The 23,667-nt window shown below is 32.6% G+C and overlaps 2 protein-coding genes across 2 annotated transcripts in view; one reads left to right on the forward strand and one right to left on the reverse strand.

The window, feature by feature from the left end:
- LOC139486007 (uncharacterized) overlaps positions 1-23,667 on the reverse strand; it is a 189,958-nt gene that overhangs the window by 81,516 nt on the left and 84,775 nt on the right. The window lies entirely within an intron of this gene.
- On the forward strand, positions 5,689-7,050 carry LOC139486650 (ankyrin repeat domain-containing protein 50-like). Its single transcript, XM_071271575.1, has one exon. It carries the CDS (start codon positions 5,689-5,691, stop codon positions 7,048-7,050), a length of 1,362 nt encoding a protein of 453 aa, XP_071127676.1.

Genomic DNA, 23,667 nt, shown 5'->3' on the forward strand with positions numbered 1-23,667 from the left:
GAGCGTCACTGATGAGTTTTGATGTAGACGAAACGCGCGTCTGTCGTACTAAATTATAATCCTGGTACCTTTAATAACCGTTTACACAACTGGGTCGATGCCACTGCTGGTGGACGTTTCGTCCCCGAGATAATCACCAGCCCAGTAGTCAGCACGTCGGTGTTGACATGAATATCAATTGTATGGTCATTTTTATAAATTGTCTTTTACAAAACTTTGATTTTTTTCGAAAAACTAAGTATTTTCTTATCCAAGGAATACATGGAATAGATTACCTTATCCGTATTTGGCACAACTTTTTGGAATTTGGGTCCACAATGCTCTTTAACTTGTTTGGCTCTATAACTTTTTTAATATGAGCGTCTTCATGTAGACAAAACGCACGGCTTGGGATACTAAATTATAATCCTGGTACCTTTGATGACTAGTTAATGAAGATGTAAATCAATCCATGCACTTTAAGATTATGTATTTACGTATATATTTTTGACTATAATTTCACCTTAAAGGTACTTAACATATTTTGCTGTTCGCTATTCAGATTTTCTGATATTTTAATTTTTCAGATATTGCTGCAGCCAGATTTCAACTTCAAATTAATTTCAAAGACATTGTCACAACAATAAAGCATCGGCCAATTGCTCAACAATTAATATCAAGGGGGGTATTGAAACCTGACGAAATGGAAGAAATAGAAAAATGGGTAGGGTCAGTACGGAGAAATCAAAAACTTCTAGAAATATTATGGAATAAAGGAACTGCCGAATTGAAAGAATTTCTATCAGTACTAGAAAGTGATTCAACTTATCATCACCTTGTCGCACAGATTAAAAGCACCAAAGGTAGTTGTAGTTAATTTTTACAGTCTCATCCTAACTTCATCAATGAATATCAATGTTCATTTCACATGTTTGATCAAATCTTTTTTCAATTCAAATTATATACATATTTTAATGATGAATTGCATTGTTTGTAAGAGTAAGACATAAAGTCAGAAACAAGAGATAGCGAAATATTTTTTTAAAATATTGGTTTTAAACATACTGTTGCATTGAGCATATTTAACTAATTCAATAACACTTGGTGATGTGTAACCTAGCTGGTGTATTTTGCAGACTTCTACCATTTGTATTCTAATACATATAGCTAAAAATGTAAGGCAGTCATTGAATGCATAAGGTGTAAAGTATAAAAGCAATCAATAAAATCGGTTCTATATACTCTCACTTTTGATATATTAAATATTTTGCTTTTATATATGTCAGTGTATGTGGGCTTTTTTGTTTTGTTATATTCTCATCAAAAACTCATACTTTTTTTTTCTATTGGCAGGCGGTGATAATGACAGTAAGATACTTGTAACTGAATGTGATGGTCTTCATAATGATAAAATTCCAAAGGATGTACGGGGTAACTATGTTAATTGGAAAAATAATAATTAATGTGATGAGGCAGAACTTTAGTACGATAGATAGCATTAGTTTTAAATGTGTATTAAGGAAATGAAGTGCGTTAACCTTTATCCAAAATATAGTTGGCAAACGGGTTTGTCTGTATTGGGACTTGCAATACAATTTTGTCCAATGACTTCAATATTTATTTGTCTAGCACACATTTCTGATGTTAACTTTGTGTGCTTACAATTTGTACTTGATTGGTCCAAATGAAATTCTGATGTCTTACTCGAGTTAAAAACTTAAAGTACGCCATTCACATCTTGGGTTTTCTATATAGAAAAATTACAGAAAGCACATCACCATAAAGAGAAATACGTATGTTGCAGTCTCATTTATTATAGTTCTGCAGAAAAAAAATATGGCGTACGTTGACTTCTAGCTGTAAATTTCTGTGTCATTCGGTCTCTTGCGGAGAGTTGTCTCAATGACAATCATATTAAATATTCTTTTTTATGTCTGCATCAGTGTGATCGCAAAGATTCCTCTTTTGGTCATTTGTTCATTGGTGCGTAATAAGGCGTCTTTTATAATATTTAAATATACAATATGTGCATCGTTAAAAATATTTTACTCAAAACAAAAAAATATTAAAACACACACAACACATTGTTCGGGGATCAAATTACATTTTTATCATAAACGTAAAAAGAGTACGTAACCAGGTGTTTACCTAATATGAATTAAAGCTTTATATTTGTAACTTTCACAATATCGTAATTTTATTCTCCATTTGAATATAAAAAGCAATTGAGATGTTTTCGATATATCTTTTGTTCGAGGATTTTTTTTATTATTTGTGATTGCTTTTAATCTTAGAATCAAATAAAGAGTTTTGCTTATTTCTGTGTAAAATGAGTCATTTATTTGCGTTTGTCAAAATGACAATTTTGTATTAAATACAAACGTAAATTAAGAACACTGTATCAATTTTGTTTCGCAAGATTTTGCTTAGATGTAAAGTATATGATATATGCGCCTTTCAAATTGACCCTGTTAAACCGAATAATTTTCTTTGTAAGAATAATTTCCACAAACACTGTTTTCCTTGTGACTACTTTTCCACCGTAACCGTAAGGGAAAGCAAATTTATTTCACCAAATTGCTCGTTATATCCTCAGATTGCTTTGTCCTAAATTTGACTTAAGCGATACGAACTCCATATCAGAGTTATTTCCCCATCTGTATTTGACATAAGAGATATATGTATGTAAAGCATGAATGGTAAGTGATAGAGACCTAAGGTATATTTATGCAATGTCCTTGATTCATTTGAATGAAACTGATGCCATTTTGACTTTTCCTTGTGAATTGACTTCCTGCGTCACTTTTATAGATTAATATGAAAAAAACTAGTGCCAAATATTTGTCTTATTGTAACTAAGATATGATACATTTGATCTGAAACAATCCAACGACATCTTGTAAAATTGTTGTTCCTGAAATAATCAAATTAAGAGTTAATTCAATATTACTCTAACTTGGTTTACATTAAAAGTCATATGGTTTTTTGGAACATGTTGGTTGACGTAGGTCCTTGCAAAATACCAACCGGAAGTGACTTTTAGAAAACCGTAAGTATTTTTGCACTTATTTCATTGAGAAATACCCAGAAACTATATATATCTTTAAATACTCATATGACAATCTATCATTTGACACCTGTAATAACCAGAAGTACCTAAGACCTCCATTATTACAGGCACAAATATATAGAAACCATATATTTTTTTAGATCAGTGTGAATTAGGCTATCAAATGAGACCGGAAGTGACAATTCATCAAGCGGAAGTTGACTTTTATCTCCCTTATTTCAGGCAAAAATAAATAGAAACTATATATTGTATCAGTATAAAGAAACGTTTCGCTAGGACGCTAGAAGTAACTTGCTAATAGAAAAAATCGGTAGAAGATTCTCATCAATAATTTTGAAAATTGATCTGGAAAGACCTTCAAATTAAGTCTTTCCACTTTATACCTATTAATTTTCTTCTGATCATTATTTTTTTTCTTACTTAGAAAGTGGACCTACAAAAAATCATACTTGGATGCGTGGCTATGTTATCATATATCGTAAATGTAGTCATGCAAATACCATTTGTAATTTATAAAAAGTTCTGTAAAAGTCGTCATCAATAAATATTGATCGAAATACTAAGAATGTTCTTATCCAAGGCATATATTAACTTAGCCGTATTTACCATTACTTTTGACAATTTTGGGTACTCAATGCTCTGTCCCTTTATACATGTTTGGCTGTCTAACTATGTTTATCTGATCATCACTGATACGTCTTTTGTAAACAAAACGCGTGTTTTGCTTATTGAATTAAGTATTGTACCTTTGATAACTACATCACTGGGTCCATGTCACTGTTGAAGGACGTTTGTCCCCGAGAGTATCACAAGCACAGTAGTCGGCACAGTGTCGAATAAGGATTATATGGTCATTTTTATAAATTAACTGTTTGCAAAAGTATGAATTATTCGAAATACCAAGCATTTCTGTATCCCATACATAGATTACTTTAACCGTTTTTGGCATAGCTTTTTGAAATGTGAGTCCTCAATGCTCTGGAATTCTTTACTCGTTTGGCTATTTTGATTTGAGCGTCAGTAATGAGTTTTAATATAGATGAAACCTTCTAAAACTTTATTCGGTTGTATAAACCAATTGTGGTTTATGTTCATTCTTGAATTGATGATGCAATATTTCTTTTATTCAAATTAAATATATCTAAAATTCATTGCAACATTACAGAGAGTTAATAAATGATAAAATATAACTGATTAGAATTTGAATATACTTACATTTCCAATTTGATACATGAATATTATTATTTTTTTATATAGATCTTCACGATCAATATCTAATGAAATGGCTAAAAAGTGATCAGAAATTCGTTGTAACAGAAGCAACACTGCAGGTAAAGAAACAATTAACACGTGACAACTTTGTGTTAATTGTCGGCAAACCAGGCTCCGGAAAGTCATCAATTCTGAGGCATATAGCGATTGAGTTGTGTAACAATAATGGTTTCGATGTAATTCCAATTGCATTGGATCCCTTAAACATACTCCAATATTTCAATTGTGGAAGAAAGCAACTTTTTGCCATTGATGATTTGTTTGGAAAAGACGAAGCATGTCATCAGTCTGCTGATTTTTGGGCACTGCAATTAGAACCTATTTTGAAACTTCTAAGTGTTGACATGGTAAGAACGAAAGACAGCCAGCAGGGCAATTTTAAGATAATAATAACGTGTTCGTCCGAAATATTCGAAGACGACAACTTCACACGTTTAAAAATACCCAACAAATATGTTTGCAAACTTTCAGATTTCACATTAAATAATGATCAAATGCGGGAAATTATGTGCAAAGCCCGCTCCACAAAACATGATCTGACGAGTCTGGAAGGATACAAGCCGTCTAATGATTTTGAATTTCCTTTACTTGCAACTTTATGTGACGGAAGAAGTACAAATGATCAAATTGAATTGCTAAAAGATCCGTTAAACTATATTGTAACAGACTTTCGGGAAATTAGAGAACAACATAATATTGAATATTGTGTAATAGCTGCATGTGCACTTTTCGAAAATAGTTTCAAAGAGGAATTTTTAAATACCGAAGCTATGTCAAATTTTCTGACATACCTTGAGGAATTTTATTTAGAATATGATTTAAGCCTTACACAATGCTCTTTAACAAAACAAATACATAACAAGTTCAAACAATTGGAGAAAACAAGACTTTACGTTTATATTAAGAAAACAGATCAAACGTATCACTTTGTTCATGAAAGAATATATGACATTGCAGCAGCGCATTGTGGTCAAACGTTTTTTAATGGTTTCGTCAATCATGCCTCAAGTCAGTTTATAAGAGAACGGTATTGCCTCGCGACAGATAATCACAATAAACAGTTAGTAGTTATAAAAGACAAAAATCTAAAAAGATATTTGGACCGACTAATCCGGGATCTTGAAAATGGGATAATAGGAAGTACATTTCAAAACAAACAACTTCAAAATAAAGATTTCAGAAAACAATTTGTAGTTTACTGTGAGAAACGAAAACTGAAAGTTATTGAAATTTTCAACAAACTGAACTGCAGAGAGAAGAATAGTAGTGATCTTGTGCACAACATGGACACGTTTGAAACCCTCGATTTAACAAATGAATATACCCACTTACGTAACAAAACATATTCACACTGTTATGAAAGTAATATGCCACTTATAGAGTCGGTATGGTTAGGTTATCTTGATTTGGTTAAACTTCTTCTAGAAATGAAGTGTGACGTTAATAAAACCGATATGTTAAATCGATCACCATTATTTATTGCTTCATTTCTTGGTGATATTGAAATCGTAAAATTGTTGTTAAACTTTAACGCAGAGATATCTCAATGCGATATACATGGGAGATCACCAGTGTATGCCGCATGTGAAGAGGGTCGCAATGATGTTGTTGAATATTTAGCAAGCAACGCAGCTGACATATTAAAATGTGATCAGAGTAGACGTTCCCCAATTTTCGTAGCATCTGCAACTGGTCATAAAAATATTGTGCAATTTCTAATAACAATGTCGAATTCAAATATTTCGGAACCTGACTATATAGGACAAACGCCATTGTCTGTCGCCTCTCTTCGTGGACGAAATGATATAGTGAGACTTTTGATTCAAAATAAAGCAGATATCGATACACCTGATAAACGTGGATGTTCTCCACTTTTTATTGCAGCGATGAATGGACATTGTGAAGTTGTCGAAACCCTGCTTGAAAAAAAAGCAAATGCAGTACAATGTGATCACGATGGTCGTTCTCCGTTATTTATTGCCTGTCAGGAAGGACATTTCAAAATAGTGAAGCATCTGTTAGAGTATGATCAACACAGTTTGTCAGTATATGACTGGCAGAACCAATCGCCAATGCTTGTTGCAAGTTCTAAAGGACATATACAAATTGTAAAGATCCTGACAGAACATAATGCAGATATCAACAAGTGTGACGAGGACGGAAAGTCTCCATTGTTTGTTGCATGCGAAAGAGGAAACAAAGAAGTTGTCGATTTATTGTTAGAAAAGGGTGCCATTATAAATAAATTAGACAAAGACGGAAGATCGCCGTTTTACGTTGCAAGTAGAAGTGGAAACGTTGAAATTATGAAGCTATTGTTACTGAAAGGAGCAAACCCGTCTCATTCCAATAAATGGGGTGGATCAGTTCTAAATATAACGTGCAGAGAAGGACATTTAAATGCAGTTGAACTATTATTAAAAGCAGGGGCTGATATCTCCAAAAAAGATGCAATTGGGAATTCGCCACTTTACATCGCTGCAGAGGAGGGTCACACTGAAATTGTAAAACTTCTTCTAAAATATAATGCTGATACAAATGTAACAAATAAAGAAAACATGACACCATTGCATGTTGCATGTGAACAAGGACACAACACTGTGATACAGGTTTTGCTTGAAAACAAAGCTGATGTAAATCTGAGAGACAAACAAGAAAATACACCGAAAAATATTGCTTCTAAAAAAAAACGAAATTCAATATTAAAAATGTTTGACGCGTTTCAGTAAACGTGGTAGTCAGTCCTTAATATAGAAAATGACACTACTATACAATTCCGTTATTTAAAGAAAAATATGTTCATAATTAAACGAGGTGCAATTGAAAATTTGCAACTATATATCGCGAAGGATAGTCATACTGAAATATTAAGGTTCGTCTTTAATACAGATGGGTCCTGTAATAATCTGTACAGCTTTGATGTCAAGACTTTTTTGAATATTGAAATTTAACCTGGGACAGGATTTTATGACTACTGTAACCGGTAATACGAAAGAATTTACTGTTGAAAAAGTAGACATGATCTTAGGACTGTTATCTGACTACCCAAACAATGAACTTTATGAAATTATCGACATTGAATTAAACATTTGATAAAACAACCCGTTCAACACACACTGCTTCTTTTCTTCAACAAATGTTCAATTATCAAACAATTATTTTTGTCCTCAGATATTTGACATATTTTAATATAAAATGTGAATAATATATATGAATAAATATTTTTGTGTTGAATGCGAGCACCTTGTAAAACCATTATTCGAAGAAAGAATGTCAACACAAAAAAAAAAGAAACCCACGATCCGAAGAATGTCATTCACAATTACGAACATTTACTTTTAAGCATCTCATGGTTTATATTATTTTGACATACTCATGACAAAAGACAAATTCACTAAAATATTTTACTATAAGAACCAGAATTGTTTAGTTAAGCATGTCAGCTAAATTAAAGTCAATACAATTTTGTAATATTTACCATGTTCTAGTTTAAAATCATTCTTCTTTTTTTTAATTTCAAGAGAGGTAAAGACTAATCTTCAAGCCATATGTGCAAACATGTTATACCTTGTATAGAATATACTTGAAAAATCAAACAGGCAACCATTGTTCCGATTTCCTATCTTTGAACATTTTTTTTAACTTTCCTTACTTCATTACTATGAATTTATTATTATTTGAGGAAGACAGTGTTCTTACGATTTCATTGATATGCATAAAGTAGGTTCAACATGAAATGTTCACAAAATTTGCTTTGATCTTGTTATATGAAGACTTTGATGAAACTACGAATATCAGATTTAATATTAACGAACAAACAAGTTGTCATCTATCGTTCCACATTTATATCCACGATAAGGAATAATAAGCTGGATTTTAATAGTCGTCTTCATTATGGGATACAATTTATTTTGAGACGATTTTCGATAAATGTATGCAATCTAACAACAAAATCATGGTCAGTGTGTTAAAACAAAAACTTTCTTATAACCGTTAAATTAGTTCATGTATGGTTCTAACTTTGTGATATTAACTTATCATTCAGATCCTTGAAATATTAAAGAATAATTAAAAAGAACAAATGATTTTTTTCTCAATTTTTTCTCAATTTTTTTTATATTTTTTAACTTTCAGTGTAGATCATTTTCCACTGTTTTAGAAACAATACATAGAAATTTCCTCGATAAAAATTCGATATATAAACCCAACTTGTTTTTATTAAATAAATTTGGTTTGAATCACGATTCTAAATAATTCAATGTTGTTTTAGTCAAGATAAATGGGAAATCCGCTTCCCATATTATTCATTGTTTTATAAATTTGACTATGAATATTATATCAAAATGTTTTTTTGAAAATCAATTTTATGGGAAATGGAATCAGAGTTGAACTTTTTGTATTGCGTGATAATGCAGGTCTTTAGACATAACTCCAAAACCATTATCAAGTATGAAGATATCTTATTAAACAAGATAGGTGAAGATATTTCAAGCTTAAAATCGTAAAAAGTACTGAAGATAAATCAAAAAGTTAACATCAACAATCTATTTTCTACAAATATCTTTTTCAATCGCAAAAGATCAGTGGTCAAACACAATCAGCATCGACAAGACTTTTAATAAAATTGAGAATTGAAATGGGGAATGTGCCAAAGAGACAACAACCCGACCATAGAGCAGACAACAGCAGAAGGTCACCAACAGGTCTGCAATGCAACGAGAAATTCCCGCACCCGGAGTCGTCCTTCAGCTGGCCCTAAACAAATATATACTAGTTCAGTGATAATGAACGCCATACTAAACTCCAAATTGTACACAAGAAACTAAAAGTTAAAATAATACAAGACTTACAAAGACCAGAGGCCCTGACTTGGGACAGGCGCAAAAATGCGGCGGGGTTAAACATGTTTGTGAGATCTCAACCCTCCCCCTATACCTCTAGCCAATGTAGAAAAGTAAACGTATAACAATACGCACATTAAAATTCAGTTCAAGAGAAGTCCGAGCTGATGTCAGAAGATGTAACCAAAGAAAATAAACACAATGACAATAATACATAAGTAACATCAGACTACTAGCAGTTAACTGACATGCCAGCTCCTGACTTCAATTAAACTGATTGAAAAATTATGTCTTTATCATATGAATATCAGGCACAATCCTCCCCGTGACGAGTTTAGTATCATAGCATATATGAGAAGAACATAACCCGTGTCATGCCAACAACTGGTTTATTAATAATAAATGTGTTTAGTTCCGATGCAAAGACCCTATAAGTGAATCAATATTAACGCCAAAATATGCAAACTTTAATGACCTGACAACAGTATCGTAACTATATCCCTTCTTAATAAGTCTACTTAAAGGTTTTGTTAGCTTCTAAGGTGAATACTGACATTTTTGTGCTTTATAAAGAATATTTCCATAAAATATTGGATGTGAAATTTAAACCTTTATTATTATCTAGCGCAGTTATAAAACAAATTGCAATCTAACTGGAAACCCATGTTTTACTTCAAAGAAAAAGTTGTATAGTGTTCAATATATCTGAGAAATAATATGTAAACACCAAAGCATTTGAAAACATTTTTAATACAAAGATTGATTAACACATGTAACGTAGAGAAACTCTGAAACAAAAATGACCATCGCTTTCTTGCATGTCTATCTGTTATCTCATTTTTTTGTCGAGCTTCATGATTGTGTGTTAATAACTGTCAACATACATCACGTTTGCTAAATTGCGACAAATAAAAACGAAAGTTTAACAGCAGGCAAGTTTATAACTAAATGAAATATGTGTGTCGGTTATATGTAATGGATTCATAATAAATGTAACAAATTAGATACCAAGACGTTGTTGAAAAATATTCTGTATCACCTTCAAAAATGGTGGTCATGAAGAATATAATCCAGGTTCTGACGTTGTTTGCTAGTATCGCCCATGTGTTATGGGTTTCCTTGAAGTAGTGTTTGTATATGTATACCCTGAACTGTTTAATCTGGGTTTTTTTAGTGATATTCTTTTGACGTGGCTCTATATTTATACATCTCTCTATTGGGTTGGATATGATATTTTTTTGGTATTATTGCTTTTCATTTTTGCTAATGTACTTTAGTTATAGATTGTCACAGTGCTATGTTGTTTTCTTTGTTGATATGTTTTTTGTTTTGTTTTACGATAGTCATTACGATTAAAGCCTATTGACTTATGTACGCCAATTTGTTATGTTGACCTATTTATGTGTGTTTGTTTGCTAACGCATCGTAGTCAATATATGGAATTTTGTGCAACTGTCATGAAGCTGTGAGGTTCAGAAACTATAAACGTGGTTTAAATTAATAATTTCTACAAAATGAAATGTCTGTTCCAAGTCAAGAGTATACCAATTGTTTTCCATTTTTTTGATGTTTTGAGCTTTTGATTTTTGTCTTTGTTAAGGGATTTTTCTTATTACGAATAAAAGTACAAATAACAAAAGTTACAGCTTATGTTAAAAAAACTGCTCTAAATATTGTTAGCTGTCATGCCTTAGTTACCATAAAAATGTCTCGTATACTCTTCCGGAATAAGTTTCGTGTTGTTTCAACACATTTGTATTTATGTCTTCATGGTTGATTTTCTTTCTTAATTGTTTTCTGCAGTATATTATGACTGAGATAGAAATTAGGACAATCAATGTAACGGATCCAAAAAAAATGGCATAAATCAGTATGTCGTTGATCTGTGTATCTGTAGACATATTTGAAATGTTATTTAATTGTTTTCTTGTTGATTGTTAGAGTTTAGTATAATCATAGTATATGAGAAGAATATGAATTGTATCATGCACACTGCCTGTTTTAGAATAAATGCGTTTCATCCCTATGCAAAGCCCCCATGCGAGAATCAATAATAATTCGACAAAAACGTCTTTAAAATCTGTTAGATGTGTACTGACTGATATTTTAATGCTTACGTGCATGATTTTTGTATCTGCTGTGTTAGCTTTGCATTGGCTGTCAGTAGCTGTGAGTACTCACAGAGCTTTGCTTAATGTTTATTTGTCTTGTTGGAATTGATAAGTACCCTGCCAAGTCTACTCTTTTTTTGATGGATTTTTTTTTTAATGCGTTGTGTCGATCTGATAGGCTTAGTTCTTATTAATTGATGACTTTACTTTATTCTCATGTTTTGCTACTACACCACCGTCCAAGATTAGAATATGTTTGGCGCCTTCAAACTAGATTAACCCGCCAAATTTCGTATGTTCAAGACTTTTAATTATGTGGTTGTAATTTGTTGCTATAAATATACTTGTTTTTCGTTTATTATTTCGACATAAATCAGGCTGATAGTTTTCTCGTTTGAATTGGTTTACATTAATTTTGTCATTTCGGGTCTTTGTATAGCTGAATTGACAATGTGTGCTTTGATTTTTTTTTTGAAGACTGTAAGTTAACCTATAGTTCATAACTTCCATGTACTTTTACCTTTTGTGGAGAGATGGCTCATTGGCAGTTATAACATGTATAACACCTCTTCTTATTTTTATAGAACTAGGGCTAGGTTATATATGAAAAGATATAAGAAAACATGTATGCCTACCACTGTGTTCTTTTTTGCCAGTAGTATTGTGTGATGGTAAGAGAGATGTATCTGCAAATCGAACAAAAGAATACGTGTAACATGGGTAATGGGAATGTTGAAGTCAAAATATACTTCGTTGTTTCCATCATTTGGCATCTTGTTGAGAGTTGTCTCATTTGTAATCTTATAACATCTCCTTATTCAATATATAATATAGAATTAGTGTATTCATTATTGTTAGGATTTAAACAAATTTAAGAAAACAATTGAACCTACAACTGTATTCCGTTTTGTCTATAATCTTACGTCATGGGGGAAAAAGATATATATAAGCAAATCGAACGAAAGAATACGTATAATAAAGATGTTAAATTACTGTGTTATGATAATGTTATAGTCAAAATATAGTTTGTTGTTTGCATCATTTGGCCTTTTGTGAAGAGTTGTGTCATTGGCAATCATAATACATCTTCCTTATTGATAGAACTACAGTATTTATAATTGCTTCAATAGATGTGAGCAGATGTTAGAAAACATATGCACATACCCCAATGTTCATCCTTGTCTGTAGTCTTACGTGATGGTGGCAAAGACATATCTGCAAATCGAACGAATTAATATGCATACATATGAAGGTATATATAAATGTTATTTTGTTGTTGGTATTATTTGTTAAACTTGAAACGGTTCAGTTGAACAGCAAGTGTTTTGTTTACCTTTTTTGCTTAGATAAGGCTGTTAATTTTAAGACAGTCTCAAATCATTTTCATCTACTACGAGCAGACATCTCATAGAAAATAACTATAAACAATACGGTCCTTGCTTTCCAACACTTGTGTTGTACTTTTTGCTAAGATAAAAGAGTTGAGGTCAACAGGAAATGGCCCAAATAAAGCAGAAGGACCTACTCCAGATGAAATTGCCTTATAGTACAGTAAAGATCAACCTTGATTTTGTTTGGATATAAATAATTAATTATGTGTGAAACCATTAACTTAGAATTAAACGCATAACTTTTGAGAAATAGAATACTATAAAAACAAACATTGCAATCGGAAATGGAAAAAGTTAATAAAGCAAAGTGCGTCTTATCAACAAATTATATTTTCCAGTAAAATACTACTATCAACCAAATATGAAAAAATGGTATGCTTGCCAAGGTGATGAATATACAACGATAAAAAGTTATCAAAGGTACCAGGATCATAATTTAGTACGCCAGACGCGCGTTTCGTCTTCATAAGACTCATCGGTTACGCTCATATCAAAATATTTAAAAAGCCAAACAAGTACAAAGTTGAAGAGCAATGAGGATCCAAAATAAAGTTGATAAAAGCATATGTAGCCTTCAAAACACATATACTTCATTACAAGCTGTCTTCCTATACTATATAAGTGCCCTAAAATAACATGACATTTGTGTAAATAGAAAGAAACGTACTCAAACTAGGAAAATTTGCATGATTTATTGTCTATTTTCTTTGCTTTGTATTCAAAAGGTACAAAATAATAAGATTGAATATATGATACAACATTGTAATCTGTCATAATAGCCCATAGTATTGATAAATAATATCTGGTGGAATAGCACAAGCAATTTTTTACTAAGGAGTTGCCAAAAGCATATTGGTACAAAAGAGGGACGGGACAGTCAAACTCATCAATCGAAAAAAAAAACTGACAACACCATGGCTAAAAATGAAAAAGACAAACAGACAAATAATAGTACACATGAAAAAACATAGAAAAATAAACAACACGAACCCCACCAAAAACTAGGAATGATCTCAGGTGCTCCGGAAGGGTAGGCAGATCCTGCTCCACATGTGACACCCGTCGTGTTACTTATGTTATAATGGTGATGTGATAACGGTAATTAGTCTAATTCGGTAGGTCACATTCATAAAAGGGGAGGGGATTGTAGTTACGACGTAAGGAACATATCCGATATCATTTGTTAAACGCTTATTTCATAACGGCCAACCAACTCGTGATGGCGTCCATAAAATTTAGGAAGGGATGATTTCAACTTCCCCATTTGGAACTCTTGGTTTAATAGCTTCCTTGTCAGCAGCAAACCTCTATCAAGAAAGTCATGATAGGAAATGCAACATCTGATTCACGCCACATCTTGAATAGGCAGTTTCACAATAACTTTGAAGCCCGTCTGTGATTGCTGATAAAATAGATGTTAATACTTTAGAAAGAGGTTTCGAGGAGCACTTGGAAGACCCATCAATATACAGTTGTTTGAAAGGACACTTATGTAGTTTAGGTATCCAATACAGTGATGGAAGATCCAGTTCTTCATCTTTGGTTGAAATTCCAAAGAAACATAGAACAGAACTAGGATTATCCAGGATTTGCTCTTTGGTAACTATCGTGAGGGTATATGTTGAGTTTCCAAGTGAATTGTCAATACCTAATTCGTTTGTTAATGTAATGAGTTTTACACTCAAACACGATGTTGTTTGGTACTTTATCTGCGGGGATAAAAACATATTTTTCATGGAGGTAGGATTAGTGTTCTGTAACATTTTGGTCTTTAAAGATTTACGTAGCATCGACATTGATAGACCCATTCAGTTTCTTAATTCTGATTTGTATCAACGACCTCACTGCCTTAATCCATTCGGAAAGAGTGTCTAAGTCTTCCTTCTCGCCCATTGCCTGGCATAATCCTCGACTGAATCCATCAAATTTTTAAAGTTGTATTTCCAATTGATGGATTTAGGCTCACGATATTTCGGACCTTTCGATAACACATTTCGTAGATAAGTGTTATTATTTATGTTGAGGTCGCCGGTAATAACGTGGCCAGCTGGATTATGTGTGAATTGGGAACTAGCACAAGTGCAATCAGGAGGTTTAGACTTGAAGTCGTCAATATCGAGTTGCATTAGGTTTGGTATAGGTATAATAAATGATTGGTACAGACTAGCCTTTGAAATAAGGAGGTATTTTCGATTGAACTAATTTATGATGAAGAATATTGCCTAAGTTGACGCCATTGAGACCTTTGTTGACAAAGGAAAGATTTAGGAAAGATCTTTTCTCTTTTTCGTCTTTTCCAATGGCTTGAAAAATCTGTACGCAATAAATTATTTTAGCTTCACGTTTGTATTGGTTTGAATGAGGGTGTGTAACAGTGGATTCCAAACATAAATTAAACAGAGAATGTAGTTTTTAAAGGGGTAATGAATAAAGTTTCGTGCGAATGTGATGAATACCTAACTGCTTGTGTATAAATGGCAGCAAGTCATTAACAGAGACATCATACAGAGAAGGTGATGTATAAGGACGATGACAATGACTGCGTCTACGTCGAGGAGTCGATTTGAAAATATTCAACACATTCACCGACTTACATGAAGGAGTAGATAGAATACCTATACCATCAATTTTGTCATTGCAACCATAGGGTGTCACAGTTCCCAATTGTCTAACATAAATTACGTTTTCTATTAGTATATGATAAAAAGATTATGGCATGGCATTTTTCATATCATACCCAATATCAATCCTTAACCCAGTATTAGCCATCGGTGGAAAGGCCATTTGGCTGATATGGCTGTATTGTTTTACTATGTGGTATGATATTAACATTTTCATAAACTTAATACTTGAAATTATCACACTTTATATTTGCATCTGAATATACCAAAAATTACAGTTAACTTATTTATATATAGATCCTTACAATACTTTTGGTAAATAACTATCGGAATATATTAACCGATGGCTATATTTTAACAACAGAGCAGGTACATTGTGAGAAAGACACTCTACTATGTATCAATAAAAGACACCTGACATGGAAAAAAGGACGTTTATCATATTTTCACTCGCCTGTATTAGTATACTCCACTGTGACATTAACACACCCTTTTACATGGTCGCATCTAAAATAAATAATAGAATTGATATCTGTCTCTTAAACATTTCACTTAAATTGTAGTTTTTGTGTCTCATTTCAGATCTTTTCGTTTTCACTTTTGTTTTATCCGTTAAAATGTTAAAACCAAACAAGAGAAAAAAAATACATAAATAATACCAAGTTTATGTATTATCAGATTCTCCTGCCCAATTGACTCATCAAACATAAACTTTGATTAACAATTATAAAGACTTTTAGTTGTCGGTTACAAAAAGAATCAATAATACAACAATGTACAATACATGTACGTCTGAATCATTAACTAGCTTCGTTTTCGATTGATCCCATCTAACAATGTTTTCCCCCACCTATACGCTGTTGCCATGTTAATAGTCGACGACATCCATGTGTAATTAGTAAAGTTTTTTTTATACAAATTTGCCATTATGACAAAAGTGTGTCAGAAATCATATCTAATATTTTTCCTCAGTCATAATAACCTTCCATCATTACCGAAATGAACAAAGAAATAACACGACGGGTGCCGTATACGGTGCAGGAAATGCTTACCCTTCCGGAGCACCTGAGTACCATCCGAGTTTGTAGTGGAGTTCGGGTTGTTTCTTAATTCTTATTTATAACTGTTGATGTAAATGTCCTTTGGTTTTGTGAGTCTTTGTTTACTCCTTGGTTTTGATTGTTACTGTTTTTGTCACGGAGGTTGTTACCACAAATAACCTTAAAAAAACTTTACTTACTTCGTTTTCATAGAAAAAAAAGATTTTTATAGTTCGTTCTTATGTTGTACTGTTATACCACTGTCCCAGGTTAGGGGGAGGGTTGGGATCCCGGTAACATGTTTAACCCCGCCACATTATTTATGTAGGTGCCTGTACCAAGTAAGGATCCTGAAATTCAGTGGTTGTCGTTTGTTTATGTGTAACATGTTTGTTTTTCGTTCATTTTTTATACGAAATAAGGCCGTTAGTTTTCTCGTTTTTATGATACAACCGATGATACACGGTGGTAATTATAATTCGGAATACTTTGCTTGCTTGTGACAATGGTGTTCGACAAGGAGAAAACTTATCACTTTTCTTCTCACTCTTATTTTGTATATATTGTAAATAGTTATTATTGTTATCTCTGTAAACTGATGTCATACATTGACTTTGTGAGAATGAATATATAGATTTAGAGGCTATAAGTATACCGGTATGAATGATTGATTGACTGTTATTTTGCGCCACTTTCAACACTATCATGCTATTTCGTTGCGGTGAGTTTATATTGGTGGAAAAAGCCGAAGTGCCCGGAGAGACCCGCGACCTTCGTTTGGAAAACAGACAATTCTGGTCAATTAAGATTTGAGTCGAGCCTACCTGTCACGTGCGGACTTCGAACTCGCACACCTAAGTGTTGACATGCTAGTGAAACAGCAGTTCTATTACTTATAAAAAAGTAGATGTGGTATGACTGCCAATGAGACAACTCTCCACAACAGGTCAAAATGACACAGAAATTAACAACTATAGGTCACTGTACGGCCTTCAGCAATAAGCAAAGCCCATACCGCATAGTCAGCTATAAAAGGCCCCGAAATTACAATGTAACCACTCGACCTACGAGCGTCCATCCCTTTCACCCGAAATGGTTTAAAGGAGATATGGAATGAACATGAACTCGGTGCATTACATTTGCGGGCAGCTTTTTATTATATTTTTGTGCATATATTTCACAGTTTCAACTATAGATGATTAAGGGTGGATTCTTGACGTCCAGCGGCAAATTTTTATATGCATATTCGTACAAGAACATGTTAATGTGATATGACTATAAACCCTGCTTTGTACTAGACCGACACCCTGAGCCGGATTTTTAACATGCTAGTTGAAAAAGTTAACATTCCAAAGGAGACATGTCAACTTACCCGGACACATTATTCTGATTCCAAGCCGACCAGCTTTTACCTTAATCCTTAATCCCGCGTTCTAAGCAGGGAAGTAGCAAGCAAATATGAATTTTAAAGTCTTTGGTTTTAACCCGGCCGGGGCTCGAACCCACGACCTCCCTCACTCAAGGCGAACATGCTTCCACGAAAGCACTACCACTAGACATGCAGTAACCCGCAATATAAAAGATTTCGTGGAAAGCCAGTCATTTACTAGTATACACCTCTAGACTCAATTAAACAGGGCTAACGTACGACCATTGATTTTTTTGTGAGTGTGTGTCGGGGGGAGGGGGAACGAAATAGTTTGTTATAATATATAATGTACAGATCATCTGTTTAAGCTTTGGATACAAGGACCTGGCAACAGTTCATTTTACTTTCTGTCCTTGTATATATTACATCAGCCAATGAAGTTTCAGCCTTCAAATTTTTGAAGGTGTGTATCAATCCGACAAAACCAGAGAATCCCAATGGTCTTGAATTGAACGTTTTTAGATAAGCTTAAGCAAAGCTTAACACACAATATCTGAAATCTAACCGATTGGCGTCTAAAAGAACTTGAAACACTGCATTTATTTATTGTTAACTGAGACCTGTTGTCCTCTTACAGATAGAGAGTTGTGTTTTGAATTTTTCAAAGTGAAGATTTACGGGAGCGGCTTTTAATAGTTTGCGTTTATCCTTGAAACATAATAGATTTAAAAAATACAAATGGTGCAATGTGGCTGATTATACTCTATAGTAAAAGCCCTTTTTGGGCAACGTTGGCTTTTCAGAGTTTTGATGTTTTATTGGCTATTATCTTGATAACTAATAATAGAGGAACCTTTTCTTGCAAGGTATAGACAAGAACATATATAATCAAAGTACTGAAGTATGAAAGTTGTTTGCGAATTCAGGGAACATAGTTTGGATTTGCCGTTTGTTGTGTCATTAATATTTACCACACCTTCATTCAATATTAGCTTCATACAAAAAAAATGTCTGCTAGAAGAAATTGTTGAAACTAAATATTCAAGGTTTCAACAATTCATGTGAGCGGATACGAGGCGTAAAGATTGATGCCTACGGATGACGAAGAATTCGCCATAACATTATACCACGGCAAATTTATAACTATATAAAATAGAATGCCACCTTTCCATTCCAAAAATGATCAAATGAAAGGCCCTCTTTATTTCTTCCTACCCCCTCTTTTTGTTTTGGTTACAACTGACCGGTCCCTTATATATTACCCTATCAAAGTCCGATTTTTTTCCAATTCTTTTGTGTCTATCTTGAGAATATATAAAGAGAAACTCGAACAGCTAAAATGATCAGCAAGGCAATATTTACATAAATAAACATACTAGAATTCGTGTATTAACTTCTTATAGAAAGAAAGCTAACGTTAGGAATACCGAAATAGACAAATATAATGCCTTCCCTCGTTAAAACGATCATAGATCATGACATAAAATAATTATTTCTTAAATTTAATAACATTTACCGTATTGTAGATTCCGTATGTTCATTATTGAAGACCCGTTGATTTAAACAAAACATTGCAATTCATATATATTTTGACAATTTTCCAACAATATCAGATGTAATTTTTTGCATCTTAAAACGAGGTACTTGTATGCCAAGGTTTATCTCAAGTCTCAACAGTTTTCCAAACGGTAGCTACAGATTTGAGCCTAACTGATAGTTACTCCGCAGAAGAAGATCAAAATCAGTTATGACGTAGACAGTAATCATTCTAATCGTAATCATGTTTATTGACTATAACGACGATGAAAGCACATCATATAATGACGTTTCGACATCATATAATTAGAAAAATAAAACCACATAATATCAGATTAAAAGTACATAATATAATGAAACAAACACATCATATCAAGATGCTTGCACATAATATAAGGGAAACTGCACATAATATAATGATATGTACACATCATATACGTATTTTGCACAGCAGATAAGTATATTTGTACAGCATATAAGTATATTTGCACAGCATATAAGGATCTTTCAACATAATATACGTATATTTGCACATCATATAAGTATATATGTACATCATATAAGTATATTTGCATATCATATAAGTATATTATGTACATCATATAAGTATGTTTGCACATCATATAATGATGTTTGCACATCACATAAGGATATTTGCACATCATATAAAGGTGTTTGCATATCATATGATGACAAGTGCACATCATATAAAGGTAAATGCACATCATATAATGAAAAATGGGCATAAAAAGACAGTGTTGGCGTTCAATATTGATCGTACGATAATTGTGCTGTTGGTGGAAGTAAAGATGTTGCTCATCATCAATGTGCTATACGAACCTTGAAAATTGAAAGCAACTGCAGATTTCGGCACATCTATATCCATACATATTTAAACCACATCGTTTGCATGGTTGTCCTCGACCCCTGGAATAAAAGCCTTGTTCACATTCTAAAAAATAAAGCAAATGTCAAGTGAAATTAAAAATTACGAGATATTTTTTAAAGAATTCATCCGCTTTTCGTTGTTGAGCTTTATCAAATGCAAACCTAGAAGTCGGTTTCATCGCAACAAAAATCTACCTGCTTTACTTTTATGTTATACTACTAATGTTGTTATTACTTTAGAAGACCATTTGGGTTATAAGGTTTTTTTAATATTTTGAAAAAAAACTGTTACACATGTTGATGTGGATAACATCTTAGTTATAGACACTCCAGGAGGATGTTAACGTACGTTACTCAATTTACTTTCAAGTTTCAGATTGTGGTGCACTATACGTTCATTATAAAATTTTGCAGCTCGAAGAGTATTCATTCAGGTTGAAAACTGAAATAAAATAAAAAATTAATAGTCTATCCATGCGAGCGCTTTCTCATTTATGCCAGATATGTCTATATTTACAAATGGCATATGCACATACACTTTTAATCCTTGTTATACCAATATATGTCATAAACCAAATAGTGACATGGTAAATAAATTATGAAGTTAAACATCCTCAGAACGTGGTAGTCCTTCATACGTGATCTTATTAAAAAAATAGTTATTTCAGTTTATTTGCGTCTGAAATCTCTTGATAATAGTTGAAGTACAGCGATAATTTTTGTTGTCAAACGTATCCCACAAGACAGCAAACAGAATGAACAGCGATTTGTTTAATTTGAAGTTTTTGTTTGTATACTAGATGCAAAACAAAATGATGTTCTGATAACTGTATTGGCAAATATAAACCGAAAGTGAAACAGGCAATTGCATCCTTTAAACAGTCAGTTATTTCATTTACATGCAATTATCCGTGAATAAAACAACTCTTCAATAATGTTTTCAGCCTAATTAACGACACATTTCAGATGATAATGAACACTAGGTAAGAGAACTTCTCACAGTACCAAATTAATGCAAAAGATATATGCAAAACGCGTCACACACGAATAACCTATTTTCTTGAGTGTAGTACATAGTACAAGGAGTTTGGAAGGGAACTTATAGTGCATAGTACTTACAACATAGGTGATGAATTACAATAATATGCTTTACCTTCACATTTATCGCCTCTTGGTTCAGAGTTTTCACAGCAGTAAAATTCCAAACCACTGCAAAAATATGACCTATGATCATTAAGCTGCATATCATTTTGATTCCTCTGCTAAGTGTTTAAAATAATTTTGAAAAAGTGACAGTGATTCTGATACAGATGGATTATGACATGCAACATTGACATAATCAAATACAAGACAAAAGACTTGAACATAGAATATTATTTTCAACCCACGAAATGCGATTCAAATCAATAAAGAGAAATTGATAAATACAAATTGTCTCAATTAGAAAGAAGAGAGGCAAGATAGGTCTTCATATAATGCGAAAACCATTCCAATCATTTTCCCTAAACGTAAATTGCATAGTAACTGTATAACAGAAAATGAAGGTTTGCTTGATTTTGATTCAATCGACCATCGACCATCGACAGGAAAACATCAATACATTAGTTAAAGCTCTTAGTATCACCACAAAAATCTACCAACCATCATCTATTACTTTTTTTATAAAAGTAGGCAACCTCTTACATAAAAACGCAGTTTTGATATTGATGTTCACTTCAGATAAATGATACAGGTAAAGTTGCTTAATATAAACATAAATGTAAAAAAAGATACGAAGTCGCTTTCGCAAAATGATTGCTCATTGCAATGTCACTGTACTTTATTTTTCACAACAAAATCTGTATTAACGATGTCATAAAGGCGAAAATCACTTAATATGTTTGTAGTTATTTAAAATATCTGCTAAATGTGCATTCTGAAACACGAGAATTGATTCAGTTAGAAGTTGCGCCTTATCGTAAACAGTTATTTGGAAAACACATCATATCATTAACTGTTACAGTTTCTTTAGAATAACCATAACAAGCAAAATTCAAAATCTAGAACATAAACATGACCTTTGACTTTGACCACAATTTCCTTCAAATTGACCAAGGACTGCATATCTAAAGACTATAGGCCTCTACGACCTATAACGTATGAATTTATCCAACATATCGCCTATCTTAAATTTTCAAAGGGAAATAACTCCCATAAGATGTCTTCCGATCACTCCAGTTAAAATTAATCAAATCATTCTGAAGAGTAGACGAACAATTTGGTAAAACAGTTTGTTTAAATCTTTTACGGTTTTAGAGATATAGCGATAACAAGAAAAAGTGGACGCAGGGAGATAACATATAAATAAGTGTTCGGTCACACAGGGTGAGTTTTGAAACCCCATTACTGTACAGCATCATTTGCCAAACATCCGTTCGATATGTTTTAAAACAAAAAAGCATCTCAGACGGCAGAAGAAAAACAAAAGGTCTTTCCAAGAAAATTGGAAAGAACTAATAATCAACCATTCCATTCAAAAATATTGGGATAAAAGATGACAATACATTATATAAAACTAAATATATAATAACAAAATATTGAAGTCCTAGTTTGCAATTGCAGATAACAAACTCATACTACTTAAAAGTGGGGTGAAATATACCAGAAGGACAGTCAAACTCATAGATCGAAAATAAACTGACAACACCATGGCTACAAATAAAAATGACAAACAGACAAATAATAGTACAAATGACACAATATAAAAAACTAAAGACTAAGCAGCACGAACCCAACCAAAAATTGACTACATTGAACTGACATGTAGTGAAAAAATTAAAAGAAACAAAATCAGGTAATTCACCATAGTTTTTGTAATAGTTCAGCACTTTCGGGCATATATGCTATATACTAAATAAATTGTGATTCAAATTAATGGAATTAATACATCAGGGAAGTGCGCGTCAACATCATATTTAAACAACAAGTACGCCTACGATTTTGAATTAAGATATGTTACGTACCTATCCGTCTGTTTACTGCATGTCTGTCCGTGACAAAACCTCCCTCCTACAAGAAAGGCACTAAAGTAAAGTATCCACATTATGTTAACATTCCCCTTAAATATATATTTCATTCCTGGTCATTTCAATAGTGATAATGTATTGATAACGGAAGTCATATTTCCTGAAAACGTTATTTTATTTGGAGTTATACATTGTTTGTGGCATTAGTATTGATTTTCGATATTCCCTTGTCAAATGTGTACTGTTGTTTTTATATTTGGTATCCCAAGTCAATTCTACATGTTCTATTTTTATCAAATGACTTTTTGAAAACTTTATTTAGGGTAATAAATATAAACATATTGCTAGTGAATGATTTCATTTGATGGCATTTACAAAACGTATATATATATATAGTCTATAACTGAAATGTTGATTTACATGTTTAATTGTTTGGTTAAAAATTGTTTAATCATAGGTTGTAGGCCTTAGCTGTATTATGCAGCTTTGCATATATTTTTTTTTATCTCAATCATACGTTTATACTGTTCTGACAAACGTTGCA

Source organism: Mytilus edulis, chromosome 8 (genome assembly GCF_963676685.1).
Source record: "Mytilus edulis chromosome 8, xbMytEdul2.2, whole genome shotgun sequence".
Taxonomy (NCBI): domain Eukaryota; kingdom Metazoa; phylum Mollusca; class Bivalvia; order Mytilida; family Mytilidae; genus Mytilus; species Mytilus edulis.